The sequence below is a fragment of the Vipera ursinii genome, assembly GCF_947247035.1.
Source record: "Vipera ursinii genome assembly, chromosome: 11".
In the NCBI taxonomy this organism is placed as follows: domain Eukaryota; kingdom Metazoa; phylum Chordata; class Lepidosauria; order Squamata; family Viperidae; genus Vipera; species Vipera ursinii.
The window spans coordinates 15,865,431-15,886,049 of NC_139524.1; the positions used below are offsets into that span (position 1 = coordinate 15,865,431).

Here is a 20,619-nt window from a genome sequence, read left to right on the forward strand (position 1 = left end):
TCCCAGCTATCTCCCCCAAACCATCAATCCTGTTAGCATGCGGTGATCTGTAGGAAGGAATACAGGGTCTTGTCAGCTGGAAAGCAAATGTAAGATTAAAGAGTGCTATTATATCACAGTATTTATTTTTTTTGAATTTTTGACCTAGTTTTTAATACGGTAGCAAACCTGTTTCTCAGCTGTACACTTCAGATTGTCAGCAGGGGCTCCCGTAATTGCGTGTTGAAACAAGCACTGCATATAGGAAACAAGGAAGAATCTAGTGACTAGTCGCAGATTTCCTCTCTGGCATCAGATTATCTAGATTTTTGTGCCAGGGGAATCTCCCCTTGCATTTTAAGCTGCAACTCAGCCACCACTTCGCTGAGAACCAGGGCCATGTTCTGTCTGAACTGGCTCATCAACAAAACAATATTAAACCCAACAAGGGCATCATTTCTACTTTTCCCGTATGTGGGGTTTTCCCTCCCCCCACCCCCGCTGTCCTTCCTTCCTTTGTTGAGAACCAACTTAGCACGTTGTTTAAACAAATGATGCACTCGGAGGATCTTTTTTTGTTAAAAACAAAAACGGAAGCAAAAAAAAAACCCAACCCATTTGGTTCCACGTTCCTTATCCTTTGACTTGTGTTTTTTTTTTTTGGGTTGTTGTCGTTTTGTTTTGTTTTGTTTGTTCATTCCATATCATCTGTTTTTATCATTTGGTGTCAAGCAGGTTGCCCGACCAGTCCATAAAAAGAAAGCCCGCATGGCACGGACACGCTCGAATTTCTTGACTAGAGGTGCTTTTGCTGATTGGGAGGGGGACACAGAGGAAGAGGATTGTGATGACAATCTTGAATTCCTTCTCTCCTTTGAGCATCCACCACACCTTGAGCCTGGTTGTGCAGTCAGGCTCAAGCAGCCCTGCCACAGTGACTCTGAAATGGTAATATGTTCCACAAACAGTTGTAGGAGTGGGGTGGGGGGGCAGGCATCTCTCGGCTAACCCTCAGCAGAACTGACACTTCCTCTTGCCGTTTCTCCCATAACAAGAGCCTTGGTGGAGCAGTGGGCTAATGCCTCCTTAAGTAACACCAGCTGCCTGCAATTAGTGCAGGTTCGAGTCCCACCAGGCTCAAGGTCGACTCAGCCTTCCATCCTTCCGAGGTAGGTAAAATGAGGACCCAGATTGTTGGGGGCAATTAAGCTGACTTTGTAATAATGCCGCTTGGGGTGTGTGTGAAAGCCCTAATAAGCAGGCATATACATAGAATGAAGGCTACTGCTAAGCTTGTAAGCCGCCCTGAGTCTTCGGAGAAGGGCGGGATATAAATGGAATTTAAAAAATAAATAAATAAAATAAAAATCCGGTAATGGATATTATTGGATGGTAACCTCTAAGAACACAGTCACCCAGTGCTGATGCCTCTCGGCGTCAAGGTTTAGGCAAAGTTGTAGAATATCCCTTAGCGACGGCTTCTTCAGTAGGTCCCTGCAGTCGTACTCCCATCATCCCCTTCCATGCTGCGTTTTGAGGAAGTAAAGATGGAGAAGGCTGAGCATTATATTTGCTTAGCTTGCCAGTTTCCACCCTGTTTCAGGCAGAAGATAGACTGGAGTCTACTTTGGGATGAAATGCAGCCTTCGGTGGAGCAGCTAGAAATGTGGTGGCTTTAGTAGCACAGGGAGAAAACTGAAAGGTTAGCGGGGACATCGTGAATAAAATGCTTAAAAAGCATACTTTTTTTTAATTCCCCATGAACTTTCCTGCTTGTCACTCCCACTGAGATGTTTTAAGAGCATGCAAGATAATGTTTCCACTTAATTCGGTCGTCCTCGGGAAGATTGTGAAATCCTTTCCTGCAGCAGTGGTGAGGCCAGGCAGCCCAGTTGCTCCAGACTGCATAATTCAGAGAGAACGTGCTGTGTTCTTGGAAGCTCTTTCCACCAACCTTAAGTAGTTTCAGACCGGGAATCGTGGTTGAGTTGTCAAGGTGCTAGGTTCGCTGTTTGCTTGGAGAGCTCTTTCCTCAAAAGGAGCCTCGTTCCTCCCACTTTTTCAAAACCATCTTTTGACTCTCCTGCCGCCATTTAACAGATGCTATCTGCATGCAAATAGCCCTAGAATCTTCAATTATGTCGCATCCTTTCTCCTTCCATCCTTTCTCCTTGACGCCCCCATCAGCTTTTTCACTAGCGGTTTAGCACACCTGCTCGCATCTGCATGCAAAATCAAGCTCTGCTTTCTTAAGTTTTACGCTGAATTTCACGACCGCTGTTACATAGGAAGGGTAAACTACAGATGTCTAAGTGTAATTCGTAATATTGCTCGGATATGTAATAGTGCTCAAATGTGTTTTGAAATTGTCATCTGTGGGTTTGTTTGTTTTTTAAAGTTGTTTTGTCGTTGGGTTGTGTATTTTTTATTTTCCCTGTCTGTCTTTTTAGTTGTTTCGGAAAAGGCCATCAACTGTGTTGTTAGACTGATAAATTTTCGTGCAGCTCATTACTGTCCAGAAAATTAATGGCTGGTATTTGCCGAGGCTGTTTTTAATCAGGTCACATTGGTGCATATTTTTCAGCACATGAAAGGAAGGTTGTTTATTCTGAGCTTTCAGCACAAGAGGTGGATCAGTTAAGGAGCTCCCTTTTGCTAGCACAGGGTTGATTAATGTCAGGAGGAATAGGTTATCACCTCCACACCAGTTGTGGACGAACAAAAGCCCCGCAAGTCACTGTTTTTCCCATTTTTTGCACATTGCTCATCATCTTTGAGTACATTACAATATGTTTGGCATCGATTTTTCTTTTTCCTTATTAAATGTCAGCTATTCTGCTTTTGGCTAGCTGATCAATTGGCGTGGATAAGGCTTGGAGGGAAGGTTAGAATGATTGTCACCAGCGCTTTTTTTTGTAAAACAAAAAGGTGCCGGATCTCATACAACCCTCTTTGCCTACCCTACAAGGTTCCATCCAAAAAAGGTGCCGGAACTCCGTTCTGAGTGTTCTTTGACAAAAAAAGCCCTGATTGCCACTATGCCAATTTAAGCATGCATAGGATCGAATATTGCAGAAATAATGTTTGGGTTTGGGGTTGTTTTTGTTTTTTTAAAAAAAGGAACCTGAAATATTTTGAATTCCTTAACATTCTGGCAGGACCTGCTGTTGTTACAACTTGTCTGGATTTTGCTTTTTGTCTCCAGTAATGCAGCTGAAATAGGTCTTAAATCCACTCATTTAAGAAGAGACAGAGGGTGCATATCTTTAAAAAAAAATCTTTATGGAAATATAGCTCCCACATTATCTTCTCAGTATGCAGAAGAATTAGGGGATTATGCTATTCCTGCTATTAACGTCTCTTGAATGCGGTTTTTGTTAAGGATGGAAATGGATTTCTTTCTTTCTTTCTTTCTTTCTTTCTTTCTTTCTTTCTTTCTTTCGCAAGTGAGCTAGGAAAATAATAGTAGTTATAAGGGCTTACTCTTTCTTGTTAAAATTGAGAACAAATTGAATCAGAGCAGCTAAAGATGTAAGAGTGGTTTTCCAGATGGGTATCTCAAGCCAAATTCTAGTGCATGCTTTATTTATCAGTGTTCCCCCCCCCCTTTTTGGGGGGGTGTTTGTGAATTATATTTTTCAAAATTTGACAATTATAAAACTCTAAAAAGACTTTTATTAGAAGCCGTATCCTTTGCATTAACTAATACTGTCAGCGTTCCCTGCTGAGATGAAATTAGATCTGGAGGGCAGCAGTTCACAGTCCTGTTTTAGCAGATTCAGCATAACATTTTATGTGAAAAACGTATTTACCATCCTCAGAATTATCACTGTAAAGTATTTTTTTGCAATTGCAAATGGAAAGTAATTGATCCATGAGTGCTGGAATATAACGGTCTCTCACTCTTCTTGTTTTCCTTTTGAGTGGCCATTTTTCTGAAAGTTTACTAGTCACGTATATTTTGAATTATTGATTATGTGCCACCAAGTCTGTGTTGAGTCTTAACAACCATCATAGATAGATTGTCTCAATGATAATCTGTCCCTAACTGGGTCTTCTGATGTTTCAGCAATGAGTCAACTATATAAATTTCCATATTATTTATAATAATCAAAGGATTTTCCCCACCCCCTCCCCCCAGTGTGAACTATTAAATGTTGTGAAAAGATAAAAGAACTACTGTTCCTAGGCAAACTGAAAAGGGAATCTTCCTGGAATCTTTAAGGCTAAGAGATTTATTGTGGCACAAATTTCTGTGGATTAGAGTCCAATTATTCAGATTTATATAATGTCAATATATAAAATACTTTAGATACTAAAATAAAGAGACCGTGAAATTCTATAAAAAGGACAAGTTTCATAAAGCAGGGAAAGAATTCCAGAACATCCTACTGCTAATCTAAAAACCACCATTCTCTCATTAGCGATGAAAGGCAGGGAAACAATGAATTTTCAATGAATGAAATGGGAGAGTCTAAGAGTAATACCGTAATTATTTTAGATTTGGAGAGCTGCTTTATACCAATTCAAACCTTTAAGTAATTCCGTGCCACCTGCAACAGCAAACAGCAATTCTCCAGGTTTTTACATGAAGGCCTTTTCTAGCCTTCTTGAAGTTGCTGAAAGTCACCCCAAAAGGCCTTCTGCAAAATTAAACCTGCCAACAAAATCCCACTCTTTAAAGACAAAAAAGATTATTTTTGATCTGGTGCTAACATAGGAACAGGAACTTCAAAGCCTGCAGCGTAATTTGTGGTCAGATCCAATTCTCCATCCCATTTCATTTATTCTCAAGCAAAAATATAATTTCCATTAAAGGCTTTTGTCTATTCTCACAAAAAAAGTCATACAACAAGCTTTTCTATTGTAACAGCACTTTATGTACAGTGTGTGAGAAACCTGAAGTGGAGATAACGTTCACCAGCTAGCAATTTCCATGAATGCATCAAAGAAGTAGTTAATAATAATAATAAAGTTGGAAGGGACCTTAGAGGTCATCTAGTCCAACCCTCTGCTCAGGCAGGAAACCCTATTATTTTTAAATTATTTTTATTTTAGAATATGATTTTTAAAGAATCAAAAGATACTTCAGGCAGACTTTTTTTTAGCTCAGAAATCGAAAAGAATAACTGCCTTTGGTAATTGCCTGCTTTGATTCAAAAGCCAATTAGTTTTGCATTAAAATCCTACATTAAGGTGTTGCTATTCCTCTCAGTATTGATTTCCTGAGCTAATAGTAACAGAATGTTGTGCTGCATCTTCTAGTTTACGAGGAAACGAGCATAAATTAATCAAATTAAAAGTGTCTTTTTCATAGTGAGGGGTGGGGGGGGGATTAGCAGCTTAAACATTGAAAGGGCTGTAAAGTTCAGTTGTGTCTTCTTGGAATATCAAACGATTCTATCAGCGTTAGAGCATCTGTTATGTTTGAAATTATTTCAGATGTTACAACGTTCAGCGTCCAACGAAGGCCAAGCAAAGCTTCACAAAACAATGTCTCAAGGAGAGATTGGGAAACTGCCAGTTGCCCAGAAAATCATAGCTGTGGACCGAAGGTATAAATTCTCCAACAAGTGGGGGGGGGAATACCAAGCCTGAATTAAATATGATTTGGTGGTGTTTTTTTTTCTTTGCATTTTTTAAAAAAATTCACTAAACTACTTGTCCTTCAGCACCATCCAACAGGGTTCAGTTATCGTGCCTGAAAGAGAGAAATGATGAAGAATGAAGGACATAAGCAGAGCTATCTTTGTTCACAAGTCTGGACACAAACTCTGATTGGGAGATTAGGGAAAAGCACCTATCTCACGGGTGCTGACCATTAGTAAAAGGACTGCCTTTATTTAATTCCAGATGATCTATAATAGAAAACATTAGATTAAAAAACATTACCAGTAGCCCTCACTTAATGACAGCCTTGTTTAGCAACTGTTCAAAGTCACGAAGGCGCTGGGAAAAAAGTAACTTTGCGACTGGTCCTCAGATTTACAACCACTGCAGTGCCCCTATGGTCACATGACTTGAGTAAACTTCTCTTCCCATTTTATCGTTTAATAGACCTCAAAGAGCCAAGATGAGATTTTGGGGAAAAGGAAGGCAGGGGGAGAAGAAAACAAGCCGAGAGAAGCTTTCTACCCAGTCAGAGCTGCTGGAACTGTATCCCGACCAAGATGCATCAGGAAGAGACATGATTCCAGGTCTACAGCTTGAGGAAGGTAAAACTGGTAGTTTAATACAGGGTTTCTCAACCTTGACAAGATAATTCCACCTTAAGATAGGTGGAACTCTGGGAGTTGAAGTCCACCCATCTTAAACTTGCCAAGGTTGACAAACACTGGCTTAATACAAATGTCAGCTAGAGAGCTGATAAGGAAACGTGTTTCTTCTGTAGATTACAAAGACCGAAACATAAGTGGTAATTCAGAGTTTCAGAAATGCGAAGATTGGCTTGGCAAATCAGCTTTGTGACTTATCTGAGATGTAACAGAATCATAGAATCTCAAAATTCAACTCCTGTCTTGTGCAGGAGACATTGTGAATACGTAACATATTTTCTCAAAGAACAACTTAGGGCTTGATCAGTCGGTTGTCTTGATAGTCAGGTCCAGTGTCAGAAATCCAAAAGATTTGCGAATTGCTCCTCACTATTGTCAGAGGTCATTGTTCCAGACCCCAGCAAACTTCTCCTTTGAAGAATCTAATTTTCCTTGAATCCAAAATTTGCTAGGATTTCCCTAGAAAATTGAAGGTGAAGGTGGAAATCTCATCCATGCATGCATGCATGAGCTGTTTCCATCCATTAGGCCAAGGGTAGGCAAACTCGGCTCTTTTATGACTCATGGACTTCAACTCCCAGAATTCCTGAGCCAGCCAAGCTGGCTCAGGAATTTTGGGAGTTGAAGTCCATGAGTCATAAAAGAGCCGAGGTTGCCTACCCCTGCATTAGGCTAAAGAAATGATTTTCCTGTTTCTCGACTAGGAAGATAGCTTCTGCTCGTTCTTCTCAGGGGGATTCTTAGCAAAACTTGTATTTCTTTGCACATGACAGAGCTGAATCCTCCAAGGAGTCCTGAACTGTCCGGCATTTATCGAAGGGAATGTAAAGAAAACAAAGAGCCATCCCCAAAGGTCAAGCGAAAACGCAGCCTGAAAATTAGCAACGTAACTATGGAACCTGCACAATGGCAGAACGACGCTCTTCAGATCATAACGAGTGCCAGTGATTTGAAAAGCATGGACGAGTTCCTCTTGAAAAAGGTAATTTACACACACACACACACCTCTAAATCTACAGCTTCACTAGCTAAGAATAATTCTTGGCTTTTAATCAGAAGACTGTTATCTTCAAAAGCTGATTTTATGGACTTCATGGATGACTTTTATCTGCCGTATTTTTCTCCTGTCTGTCAAAGCTTAGTTAAAAGAAAAATAGCGCTTGCCTCTTTGACGTGCAATCCAACAAGACACAAGTAAGAGAAGGGAAAGTGAGTGCAGAAGAAGGTCAGGCTGAAATGGAATGAAATATCAGCCGTAACAGGCTGATTTTCTCTCCCAGTTCTTGAACAGCAGTTCATGGTCTAGTGGTGGCCTTGCTTCTGAATAAATCCTAGACGGTATTGGTTCTTAGTCTTGGTAGAAGCATCTGGAAGGATTTTAGTGTTCTGCCTGACAGGGAAGAATAAAGCAAGTTACTGCTGTATCTTCTTTGGGAGAACTTTTGCTACATCTGGACCCAGGACAGTCAAAGTCTGGATCCAGCAAAACCAAGCAGAATCCTATTTAGGTCATTAAATAGAACAGGGTAGCCTTATAAATAGTTACCTTAATGTAGCCATCTTAGTTCTGCCTGGGAAATTGAATCTGTCACATGGTAACTTTTGAAAAAACACTCTTAATTTCATTTTTTATGGTTTTCAGATGAATGATTTGGATAGCGAAGACTGTAAGAAGGACACTCTTGTGGACGTGGTATTTAAAAAAGCTTTGAAAGAATTCCGGCAAAATATCTTCAGTTTCTACTCTTCCGCTTTGGCAGTAAGTTAAATGACTACTTTTAGGTTTTTTTAAAAAAAATAAGTACTAATGGTAGGAGTTCCTGGTGCAGCCAAACTCTGCAGAAGCATCTCTTAATGTTTGGGGAGATCATTATTTACAATGAGAATATATTGGGTTTCGTAGAAGGCGAAACTAGATTTATTTCTGATGTTCCCGCTTCTTCTCGTTATCATGCATCGTAGTATGTCACGTCACAAAGAGAGCTTTTCTTTCTGCTTTTTGCAAAAAAAGAAGGAGGAAGAACTGCGGGACCGAAAAAAAAATCAAATGTGTGCGTTTCAGGCAGATGCTTCTTCACGCAGTACTAACTAAATAAATAAATAAAAGGTCTCGGCATCCAAATTATAGCAAATGGAAGAAAGAACGAAAGCAAATGAGTCATTTGTGTAATGAAATTAGTAAGAGTGGTTCAAGCAAGAACCATAGGAAGTGGGATTGCGAAATGACATTCAGAGCGGTGCAAATAGAATTTATGCAATGCGTTTTTTTATAGTACCAGTTTCCTCAAAGTTCGGTACAGCAATGCGTGCTCTGGGGCAGCCTTCTTCCATCTTGAGAACTTTTAAAATGATTGGACTTCCACTCCCAGAATTCCCCAGCCAGCCTTGCTGGCTGAGGGGAATTCTGGGAGTTGAAGTCCACATACCTTAAAGCTGCCAAAGTTGAGAAAACACTGCTCTGAGGTAATACTGTGAATCCAGAATTGTGACCCGACACCTTTCCTGCCTTGTTTATTTATTATTTATTTGTTTGTTTGTTTGTTTCGATTTATATAACGCCCTTTTCCCGAGGGACTCAGGGCAGTTTACAGGGCAAATTAAAACAGTGCAATGTACAAATTAAAATAAAATTAAATTAATAGCCCCAAAAGAGTTTAAAATTTAAAATTTAGTCATCCTGCAAGGAAGCAAAAGCCCAAGCTTGTCTGTTGCTGAGTTCTAGGCAATTAGCCATTATTACCTGCCCTTTCTATTATTTGATTTCAGGACTGTGCTTATGTTTTTCTTCGGATTTTAATGTTTATTTGTTTTAGTGAATGAACGTTCTAATACATTTCTCTCCTCTATGTGGAACATTCAGACATTGACGTTCATTTCTCCATGTTTTAATAGATGGGTGATGGGAAGAGCATCCGCTACAAAGATCTCTATGCATTGTTTGAGCAGATTCTAGAGAAAACCATGAAACTTGAACAGAGGAACTGGAGTGAATCCCCCGTAGGGGTCTGGGTCAATACATTTAAGGTGTTTCTGGATGAATACATGACAGAATACATGCCTTTGGATTATTCTGCGGCAAAGGTAAACTACTCTACCACAATCACAACCTCATATTGCATCCTTCTGGCAGGAGGACCACGTTCTGGATGTCCTTTGAAGAATCAGCTACCTTGTCCCAAAGGAGCTTTTTCGAGAGGCAACTGGACTTTCTTGTTTTTTCCTTGAAAACCTTTCGCTTCTCATCCAAGCAGCTTCTTCAGTTCTGTCTGAATGGTGGAAGATGGAAGGATTTATATTCCTTGCAAATCATCTGGTCATTAGTACCCTTTCAGAAAGTTTTTTTATGCTGCTTCACAACATAATTTCCTTACCCCTTGTTATTGACGAATAGAATTTGAAAAGCTGGCTTGCAGTAAGGTTTTATCATGAATGTTAGGCGAATGTAGCATAATGTTGTAGGATCCAGCCTGGGTCGGTCAGATTGGTCTGGTCCCGGTGACCAACCCAGATTGGATCCTGCAAAACATTTTTTGATCACAAAATATAATGTGCTATTGGAAATGAATAAACTCAAGTAACCTGAATGCGTATGTACCATTCTGTTATAAAAAGACCCATAAGGAAGAAAAACGGAACAAACCCAGATTGATGAGGACCCAGATTGTTGGGGGCAATTAAGCTGACTTTGTAATAATGCCGCTTGGGGTGTGTGTGAAAGCCCTAATAAGCAGGCATATACATAGAATGAAGGCTACTGCTAAGTTTGTAAGCCGCCCTGAGTCTTCGGAGAAGGGCGGGATATAAATGGAATTAAAATAAAATAAAATAAAAATAATTGTATGGATGTATGTACATGCATATTTTAAGGCTTCTGTTCTTGAAGTATGTTGGAGAGGGCCAGAAGCAGGGGAAAATAGCAGTTAGTAATAAGCCATGGAAGGGGCAGTTGTAGGTCATTCTGCTACTTACACGAAATAGATTAATATCTAATAAGAGCCTTGGTGGAGCAGTGGGCTAATGCCTCCTTAAGTAACACCAGCTGCCTGCAATTAGTGCAGGTTCGTGTCCCACCAGGCTCAAGGTTGACTCAGCCTTCCATCCTTCCGAGGTAGGTAAAATGAGGACCCAGATTGTTGGGGGCAATTAAGCTGACTTTGTAAAAATGCCACTTGCGGGGAGGCCGAAAGCCCTAATAAGCAGGCATATACATAGAATGAAGGCTATTGCTAAGCACATTGATTTGTGCTTCTTAGATTGTAAGCCACCCTGAGTCTTCGGAGAAGGGCGGGATATAAATGGGATTAAAAAAAAATCTCCTTCCAAATACCCCTGTTTCTGCCAGAATTCATGACAGCGGAATTCTGATTCTAGCAGACACTTGTTAGCGCTCTCAGTTCTGTCCCAGTAGTGCCCACATAATGAAATATTGAATGTTATAGGAATATCTTGGTCAGGAGAAGAAGCAGTAGATTTAGATAAGAAAGGTCCGTCTGAATTTTTAATAGCTCCTTGATTTGCTTTGTAAACAAAGATTAAATAAGAAAACAGATTTCAATTTGCAAATGGAAGCAAAGTATTCAAAAAACACTGAACTGCTTGATATTGTCTCTTTGTTGTCTTAGGTGACAAAAACGGAGAGGAAGAAGAGACGAAAGAAGGAAACAGACATAGTAAGCTGGAAATGCTTCCTCCTTTAACAGGAAGCAAGATGTTATAAATTATATAGACACCTATTATGTACGTTTAAATGTTTGCAGCAAGTCCAGCTAGGTCAATGTTGGCATTCAGTGAGGTTATCAACGTCCTGATGGTTTGACAGTTTTTGAGACAAGCTACAACAGGATGGGATGAATCATAAGTCTGATTAAGAAGGATGTGTTATATTTTTGTCATCTGAAAATCACCGTAAGCAACTTTCATTGTTGAAACAGAAGGCAGGGTAGAAATTCAATGAATGAACTAATGGATCACATTATTGAACCTTCTGAGGAACTGTCAACACTGCCAGGAATACTCTTCCAGCATTCCAGCCAAGGTTTTTTTTTTAAAAAAAATAACAGTTATATGAAATACCTTTGTGCAGTACAGTAAATATTCAGATCTATTTTCAACTACTGTGTAAATGTCAGATTGCTTTTTCTGTTGCTGTTACTAGGTAGAAGAACATAATGGTCATATTTTTAAGGCTACTCAATATAGCATTCCCACTTACTGTGAATTCTGTTCCTCCTTGATATGGATCATGGACAGGGCCGCTGTTTGCAAATGTAAGTGTGAACTGTTAAATCTTCATGCACTCTTCCTATTCTTTCTTACATTAGCTCCTTTAGCTTTTGTTCAAATGCTTTACCAAGTAGAGAAAGGGCAATAGTAAGTATTGTACGGTAGTTTTAATTTTTAATTATAACTAAGAAATCCAAAGAAGGCTATAGGAAGTGCCAAATTTGTATAGAGGAAAAACATGTAGCCTGCTACATTCCACAGTCTTAATTATGCAGCAAAATCCAGTTGAGAGTTTTCTTGTAAAGTTATAGCGCAATAACATTTCACTGCATTTCGTTATGTGTAACACTAAATACGTTTTTCTTAATTCCAGTATGCAAATACGCTTGCCACCGAAAGTGCTGCCAGAGGACCACAACAAAATGCTCCAAAAAGGTACCATGTTTTCTCTCATTTCTGCATGCCACACATACGGGGGAATTCTGGGAGCTGAAGTCCATACATCTTAAAAGTTCTCAAGGTTGAGAAACACCGGTCTAGCTGCTGATTTCTTAATTCATATTTCTACTGCGGCACATTCTGTAAAACAGAAGCAAGGCAGTCAGAAAACTCTGGGGAGATGGCAGAGTTAAAAGCTTGTTTTCTGCTGCCACTTTGCTCTGAATTGAGATTATGACTCAAATGCTAAGCCTGTGTAGGGCTAAGCAAAGACAGTAAGGATTGGGGAAGCATCCTGAGATGTTTCCATTGCTCTAATACTTACTTTATGTTTTGCCTAGCTTGCATTTTTAAAGCGGGGCTGTTCTGATCCTTGGAACTTAGCAGCTTTAGACTCATGCAAATATTGCTGGAACTTGCTCAGTGTGGCTGTGATGTGCTTGCAACACTGATTGCATTATCCCTATCCCTACAGTATGACCCAGAACTTTCCTCACGGCAATTTGGAGTTGAACTCTCTCGCCTGACCAGCGAAGAACGAATTGTACCGAACGTGTTTGAGAAGCTCACCAGCTACATAGAAATGCATGCTTTGTATACAGAGGGCATTTACCGGAAATCTGGATCAACAAATAAGATCAAAGAATTACGGCAGGGCCTTGACACAGGTGAGGAGACTTATTGTGCTTTTCCCCCTGGTATTTGGGTCACACAGGTCCCTCAAAATGACCAGGCATTTGGCCTGACACAGTTTATTTTAGACATGCTAGAACTTTAGGCAGACGATGGCCAGAAAGTTTAGTATTTGGGTGACGATAGTATTCAGTTTGATTTAGCTTGGGGTTTAGACAGTGCTGAAGCAGGACTCATGCAGTACCTATGGTTAATTCTATGTTAGGCTAAAGCTAATCTGTAGCTTTGCTTCATGTATGGTTTGTGTTTGAGAGTCGGTTTGGTGTAGTGATTAAAATGATGGACTAGTTCTCCCTTAGGTAGGACAGCTGGGATAAATCTATATCTTAAATTCAGAAATTTTGACTTTGTCCTTTTCAGTCAGTTATACTATTTGTGAAGGAACCTAGGGATTAGTATTATATCACCATGAACTCGGAGAGCAAAATGGACATCGCCAACAAATTCGGAGTGCTTGGGTATGGTTAGGAGGGCACTAACTTTTCTAGCCTGCCCTATCTATCTTTCCTGGTAAAATACATGGGAAAATCCCATAGGAGGAAAATTCCACTTAGGCTATCGCATCTCATTACACTTTGTGTTGGAGACACCAAGGTACTTCTGGGTTGAAAGGATTAGCCAGTGACATCACCATGGCCCTGGATATGCTCAGTTGGGGGGTCCTTTCAAGTCCCTGACAGGAGCTGGAGCGAAGGACGTGAGGTCACCCACCACCACCACCATGGTAGCGCTCCGATTTCGAATGCAGGCCTTCTGCTTGTCAAGCCAACATCCTAACCACACGAGCCACCATGATCCTATACCTTGGCCATGACTTAATTCTTACGTTGGTACCAATGTGTCAGATTGCATGCTGAAGCATCCTTTTGCTGTTTCTCCTTTGCTTTCAATTTCCTTGCTTTCATTCTTTCCGCTAACCAGATATCGAAAGAGTGAATCTCGATGACTACAACATCCATGTCATTGCCAGTGTGTTCAAGCAATGGCTGAGGGATTTGCCTAATCCTCTCATGACCTTTGAACTCTATGAAGAATTCTTGCGAGCCATGGGTAAGGAGTTGTCACATCTAGTAGGAAGCAGGACTTTGGGGGATATTAAAACCGAAGCTAAGAGGAAAAGCAAGTTCTGTTTCTGCTTGGAAAGTTGTGCTTTTCCTTATCCTTGAGAATATTTCTACACAAAATACCTGGGAAAATTCTTTACCACAATGAAACCTAAAAAGTGATGATACTTTTTCTAGGGATCTGCTTCAGACGGTGGCCTGAGGTATCTCACTGTGATGCAATGTATCCCCTTGATGAGATCCCAAATCAGACCAATAATTCCACTTCTATACTCTGCCCTCTTTCTCTGCATTTCAGACATTATATCCTGATTTTTCACCTAAATATTTCAAACCCCTCAGTTACATGGAAATGATCTTCTGCCCCTTGAGTTGCAGTAGGATTTCCTAGTGCATTCTTCTTTAAGAACACCACTTGCATTGCAAAGGTATTTTGAGCATCTGGCTCATAGCTCAGAGGTTCCCTTTCCAGAGTATTCATTAAATCCTGAGAAGTAGTGGACTTGCAAGATACATGTGTTTAGATGTGTATATCATATTTTACAAGCTTCACTTGATGTAAAAAGATACTCATTCCTGAGACAGAGCAGGCCACACTCCTGACGAATTGAATGAAATGTTGCAGGGTGCAATCTGGGTCGGTCATCGGGAACAGAGGTTTAAACCTCTGGCTCCAGTGACCGACCCAGATTAGATCCTGCAACATTGTCGCCTTCATTTGTGAATGACATTTGTTTTTCTGCAGGTTTGCAGGAGAGGAAAGAGGCCATCCGCGGGGTCTACTCGGTCATTGATCAGCTTTCCCGAACCCATCTTAATACCTTGGAACGTCTGATCTTTCACCTTGTCAGGTATCAATAGCCAGGATAAGGTTATAAAGAGATTTCCTTGTGAATGTCAGTTTTATCGGCAGATATATCCCCACGTTCAGCTTTTGGTGAGACCTGCAATCTTGAAAGGCGGTTTTGTTTTCAGAGTTGTGTGCCGAGACAGGCTTATTTGCAGAGAGCTTTGGAAAGCTAAACGCTGCCTATCTTCACCTTCCTTTCAGTCATGCTTATTATAATCCCCCAGGAAAGTCAGTCATTCTTCTGGGTGAAAAAACGCTTTTCTCGAGGCATACATATCAAACCCAAAGGCCTTTTTAACCCCCTGATCAAGTTGGAGGGCGGATCTTTCCTTGTTTGTTATGTTGGCGTGTTGTTTTAATGTGGGTGTGGCTGGGGAATTCTAGGAGTCGAAGTCGACACCTCTTCCAAGGTTGAGAAACATAAGGCTGGAGACCGGCACTGTGGTTTGGACTAATTTTGGAAATATGGGACAGAATGTGGGCCACACAGAGATCTACCATCCAAGAGAAAAGAATGACTGGGAAGGACAGAAGGAACAGCTAAAAACCTGACATCGTTGCTTCATGTTGAGACTCTAGAAAGAGTACAGAGAAGAACAGCAAAGATGATCAGGGGACTGAAGGCTAAAACATATCAGGAAGGGTTGCTGGAATTGGGCATGTCTAGTTTAATGAAGAGAAGGACTAGGGGCAACATGATAGCACTCTTTTAGTATCTCAGGGGCTGCCCCAAAGAAGAGGGAGTCAAGCTATTCTCCAAAGCACCAGAAGGCAGGGCAAGAAGCAACGGATGGAAACCAATCAAGGAGAGAAGCAACCCGGAACTAAGGATAAATTTCCTGACAGAACAATTAATCACTGGAATTCCTTGCCTCCAGAAGTAGTGAATGCTCCAACATTGGAAGTTTTTAAGAAGAGACTGGACAGCCATTTGCCTGAAATGGTATAGGGTTTCCTGCCTGAGCAGGGGGTTGGACTAGATGACCTCCAAGGTCCCTTCCAACTTTGTTGTTGTTATTACTATTACTACTATTACTATTATTATCCCCAGCATCGGCCATTGCCTCACACTGCCTGTTGATGTCCACCCTGTTTCTTTTCTTTGACCCCTGTGTCAATTCTTAGGTTCCACTCTAGGGGTTTGTCCCACCTCGCAACAAGTGAGGGTTGCCACAAGCGTCTGTCGTTAAAGTTTCATTGCCGTTCTGTTTTGATGCTGTTTAGGATAGCTCTACAAGAAGACTCTAATCGGATGTCAGCTAATGCTCTGGCCATTGTGTTTGCTCCCTGTATCCTCCGTTGTCCAGACACCACTGACCCTCTGCAGAGCGCTCAGGAAGTCAGTAAAACCATCAGGTAATTTATTTATTTATTTTTTTAAAAAAGACTTGCTGCCTGCCTGACCGGTTCAACTCCACTGATGTCACTCATGTAGTTTGGGGAGGAACGTTTCACAAAAATGAAAATTCCAGAAGAAAAAGCTGCATGCACAGATTGATTCAAGAAAGAAAGATCTTTGTCTTCATGTCTGGGTTGTATACAGCAATGTTTATTGATTTGCCACCCATCTTACCACAGGGTAATTCTGGGCAACTTACGGTTACATCTAAGTTAAAATATAAAATGTTAACATCAAACCTTAAAACCAAAGACACGTGGGGAGGGTGGGGACGGGGGGGGAGGTGGGATCTGTTATTACTCAAACAACCACCTCCATTGCGCTGCTCCCCCACTGTGGCCCCAAGCTGATGGGCACAGCCAGGTCTTTGGACCCTTACAAAAGGATAGGAGGGTTGGGGCCAACCTCACATGTGGTGGGGAGATGTTCCAGAGGGCAGGAGCCACAGCAGAGAAGGCCTTCCTCCTGGATCCTGCCATTCAGAATAATTGGGCTGATGGGTCCCACAAGCATGCCTCCTTTGTTGACACGAGTGGGACAGGCCAGTCCCAGTGGGGTGAGACGGTCCCTCAAGTAACCTGGACCCATGCCCGTGAAAGGCTTTAAAGGTGACCCCCAACACTTTGAATTGCACCCGGAAGCACACTGGTAAACAGTGCAGCTTGCGGAACGGTGGTGCTACAGGAGCCATTTGGGGGGGGGGCTTAAAACTACCCGCGCTGCCACACTCTGCCCCAGCTACATCTTCCAAATGCTCTTCATCGCTTAGATTCTGGTCCTCAAGCCACAACTTTCCCTCTTGACGATTTTTCCCTTTCAGTTGCGTAGAGTTGATTGTTATAGAACAGATGAACAAATACCGGGCCCGTCTGAAGGATATCAGCAGCCTTGAGTTTGCAGAGAACAAAGCAAAGAGCCGGCTATCCTTGATCCGCAGGTCCATGGTAAGCGGCAGGACTGACCGACCGGCTGGCCGAATGACAGGCTGGCCAAGTGCCAGATCACAAAGCAGTGGAGACTCCGTCCTCTGATCTTCCCCGTTTTCTATCTCACATTAATTGTTCAGGGAAATACTGGGACAAAGATCTGCTGCGTTTGTCTCTCCTGATACCATCCTAGTTTAACAGCCTCGATTATTCTGGAACTGTGAATCTCTGTGTGAGATTTAACTGACTTGGGTGTGGATAATAACTGAAAGACAGCTGTCTCTTCTCTTCTCTTCTCTTCTCTTCTCTTCTCTTCTCTTCTCTTCTCTTCTCTTCTCTTCTCTTCTCTTCTCTTCTCTTCTCTTCTCTGTAACCTTTCCTTCCCGTCTTTCTAACTCCCCGCACATCTCAAGTTCTTTAATTTGTGATTTAGTCTAATGCAGAAGTTAAAAAGTGTGGCTTAAGCACTAATATCTGAGTCTTCAAAGGTACAGGTATCACTCTGTTGTTATTTTGAACAGGTAACTCATGGTTCTTGAGAGCTTTTTTTTTTTTAAATTTCCCAAATATCTTTGGTGAACTCAGACCACCCTAGCTTGTATGGAATGGGCTTTTATCCATGATTAGTCCCTGTTCCCCTAACTTCACAGTATTCCCATCTGAGACTGCTTTAAGAAAAGGCTTCCGTTCTCCTGTCTTCCACACGCACATGCCAGTGGGAGACGCTGGGGCGACAGCATGGTGTGCAGACTGCACTCTGACCTCCGTTGAGCTCTTTGTAATCAACCACTTCCTCTCCCGCTCGTGAATTTTATCTGGCGCAGAAGAGTTTGCATGCTTCTTAGCTAGGCGGCTGACGTGAAAGGCAGTTGCTCCGCTCAGAAACGGTCTCGGGCCGTTCCTCCTGTCCATGGAGATTGGGGCTTGGTTGACCTCATGACAGGAAGTCAAGGGGAGCATTGCTGAAAGCTGGCTGAGGCTGTGGGGGGCCTAGTGGGCACCCTCTCTTGGGGACCCAATCTATCCCTGCAGCCAATGCTTCTCCACCCCTCTTGCAGCACAGAATGGCTTGTCGCTCCTTTGCGCTTTCCAGCAGCTGCAGCCAGGCGCCAGCTTCCCCCGCCATGCCCAGCCACTCCCAGAGTCAGCTGATGGCGTGTGCTCTCTAACCTGCATCTTTCCTTTCCTTTTCCTGTCCTCTCCGATCCAGAAGCCTGTACTAATTGCCGTTAGATTTATGAGCATAACCCGCAGTTCGATCCCGGTATGTATCCGAATTGCAACGCGCTGACCTTTAACGCCATAACTCTCCATCCATCCCAGTGCTTCTGCATGCTCCATGGCCACGACCCATATTTCATAACGCTGTGGGGTGTGTGTGTGTGTGTGTGTGTGTGTGTGTGTGTGTGTGTGTGTGTTTATTTCCAACTCTGGCTGCTCTCCACTTCTCGCGATGACAAAAGGCATCACAAGGGAATGCCCGCCAGGCCATTTTCACCTAGACAGATTAGGAGGTAGACAAGTAACCATTAATACGGAAGAGAATCAGTTTTTAATGTGGATTTCTGTTAATATTTGGCACAGAAAATGTCTTCAGAGGAGAGTCTGTGCTGAATTGTTTCCCCCCCCCACACACACTAAAGTAAAGCAGAGAGTGAGGCAGAGTCTTATACAAACTGAAAAGCTAATGGAAATTTGGCATGAACGCGTTCACTTGAATTCTTCTGTTGAGCTCATTTCTGTATCCTCTTTTATTTTCCTCAATTCTTTTATCTATATCTTCATTCTTTCCTCTGGCCTAGACCAATTTCACATATTAAGACCACAGACAATCTCTTGAAGCACAACAGGAATTCAATATATATTCCCCCCCCTCCCCGTTTCTAACCTTTCCAATTTTCAGCAAACAAACACGTCATCTTCCAGCACTGCCTTTGCTCGAATTTTCCAAACCAAGCATAGAAGAAAGATTCCGTTTTAGAGTCAGACAGCATAGGAGCTCTGCCTAATATTAACATTAAAGCAACGTTGCTAATATCTAATCAGCGCCTCAAGTTCTAAGGGGAAAATCTGAATATGACTTTGGCTGTGATTTAAAAAGAGAGAAAAAAAACTTCAATCCCAAAATATATTATTTAGCCAGAAAGGGAAACCTCAAAATTGATTTAACAATTCCTGGAGTCATTTACATCAGGGGTCTCCAACCTTGGCAACTTTACAACTTGTGGACTTCAGCTCCCAGAGGAAGTTGGAAGTCTGAGGAGTTCCATGCTGTCTGAGGAATTCTGGGAATTGAAGTCCACCGGTCATAAATTTGCCAAGGTTGGAAACCCCTGATTTACATAACATGATGCTGCTGAAAGTATGAAGTGGTTAAAAGTTTTGATATTTTTTTTTACACCATATACCCCAGGACAGATGTGCGAATCATTGGCTTTTGAGAAGCTGGATGAACCCAAAGAGCGTTTATATATTTCTTGGCTCTGGGTCCAGAGAAATAAATTCTCCTTCTCATATTCACAGTGATCCACTTCTGCTAGTTTATTCACAGAATTTCATTGGAAAATATAAGCAGCAGGATTATCTATATTTTGTTGATGGCTTTCTTTGTTCCCATTTTTTTCCTGCCTAGAGGGATTCTTTAATTAAAATACGATTCAGTACATTTCAGCATTTCCAATGTCCTCAAAGGGAGTAATCTAAAAGATGGTATAAACGAGGGTGTTTTTTTTGTTTTTTTCAGTATACTTTAATCCAGTTTCCTTCCTTCCACCACTTTTTGTTGCCGGCAACCTGAAATATTCTGTTATAAGTAAATCCATAGAAATAACCTCTGGCTTATAGATCAAAAATATTTTTGAGGACCTTCACAAATAGTCCCTGTGTCCTTGAATTTATACTTGCTTTCCATCCTACCTGCTAGGCATCTGAAGAAATTGTTTGTTTGCTGGTTGTCTCATACATATACTGGGGGTGTGTTTTTCTAATTTCAAAGCTGGTGGAAAGGCACCTTCCTCATTAGCCTTAATTTGTGCGTAGGGCAAAGGGCGTCTACGCCGAGGCAACTATCCAAGCCCTACGTCACCAGCAGGAGTCAGGTTGCCCTCTATGGGGGATGCTCCCGAAGAGGCCCTGAGCAGCGAGGAGGCCATGGAGATGGAGGTCACCGAACAGCAGCAAGTAGCCATGCAACACGAAGAGAAGGTGCTGGCCGAGCAAATAGAGAGCCTGCAGAAAGAGAAGTGAGTCTTGAGTAGTTGGACCAATGAAACTGAAGCAAGGCAGCCTAAGTAGCTGGGCCAGTGAGGTGGGGGTGTCCATCTGCTATAATTCAGGGAATACTTAACCCGTATGTGTCAAGTCGGGGTGCCGACTGAATATTGTGGACACAACCTTAATATTCATAAAGGAGGGTGTTTGTAGCTCAGGGTTGAGACGAGGGGTCCTTGGTGCTCTCTGAGCTTGGTGGCTTTCTTGCCGACGTCTCACGTCCCAAACTAGGCAACATCATCGGGACTAGAGTTTGCGGAGAGGAAGAGGAGGAGGAAGACTGTAGGGTCCTTGGTGCTCTCTGAGCTTGGTGGTTTTCTTGCCGACGTCTCATGTCCCAAACTAGGCAACATCATCAGGACTAGAGTTTGCAGAGAGGAAGAGGAGGAGGAAGACTGTAGGGTCCTTGGTGCTCTCTGAGCTTGGTGGCTTTCTTGCCGACGTCTCACGTCCCAAACTAGGCAACATCATCGGGACTAGAGTTTGCAGAGAGGAAGAGGAG

At 42.0% G+C, this 20,619-nt stretch overlaps 1 protein-coding gene across 1 annotated transcript in view; it reads left to right on the top strand.

The window, feature by feature from the left end:
* Positions 1–20,619, top strand: part of MYO9A (myosin IXA) — a 92,209-nt gene that overhangs the window by 66,512 nt on the left and 5,078 nt on the right. The window contains exons 29-43 of the mRNA XM_083371214.1: positions 715–927; positions 5,422–5,534; positions 6,037–6,194; positions 7,028–7,236; positions 7,897–8,013; positions 9,147–9,335; positions 10,877–10,924; positions 11,410–11,521; positions 11,851–11,912; positions 12,391–12,583; positions 13,530–13,658; positions 14,418–14,523; positions 15,747–15,878; positions 16,742–16,865; positions 19,887–20,089. Of these exons, the coding sequence (XP_083227340.1) occupies positions 715–927; positions 5,422–5,534; positions 6,037–6,194; positions 7,028–7,236; positions 7,897–8,013; positions 9,147–9,335; positions 10,877–10,924; positions 11,410–11,521; positions 11,851–11,912; positions 12,391–12,583; positions 13,530–13,658; positions 14,418–14,523; positions 15,747–15,878; positions 16,742–16,865; positions 19,887–20,089 (2,108 nt within the window). The remainder of the gene's footprint in view (positions 1–714; positions 928–5,421; positions 5,535–6,036; positions 6,195–7,027; positions 7,237–7,896; positions 8,014–9,146; positions 9,336–10,876; positions 10,925–11,409; positions 11,522–11,850; positions 11,913–12,390; positions 12,584–13,529; positions 13,659–14,417; positions 14,524–15,746; positions 15,879–16,741; positions 16,866–19,886; positions 20,090–20,619) is intronic.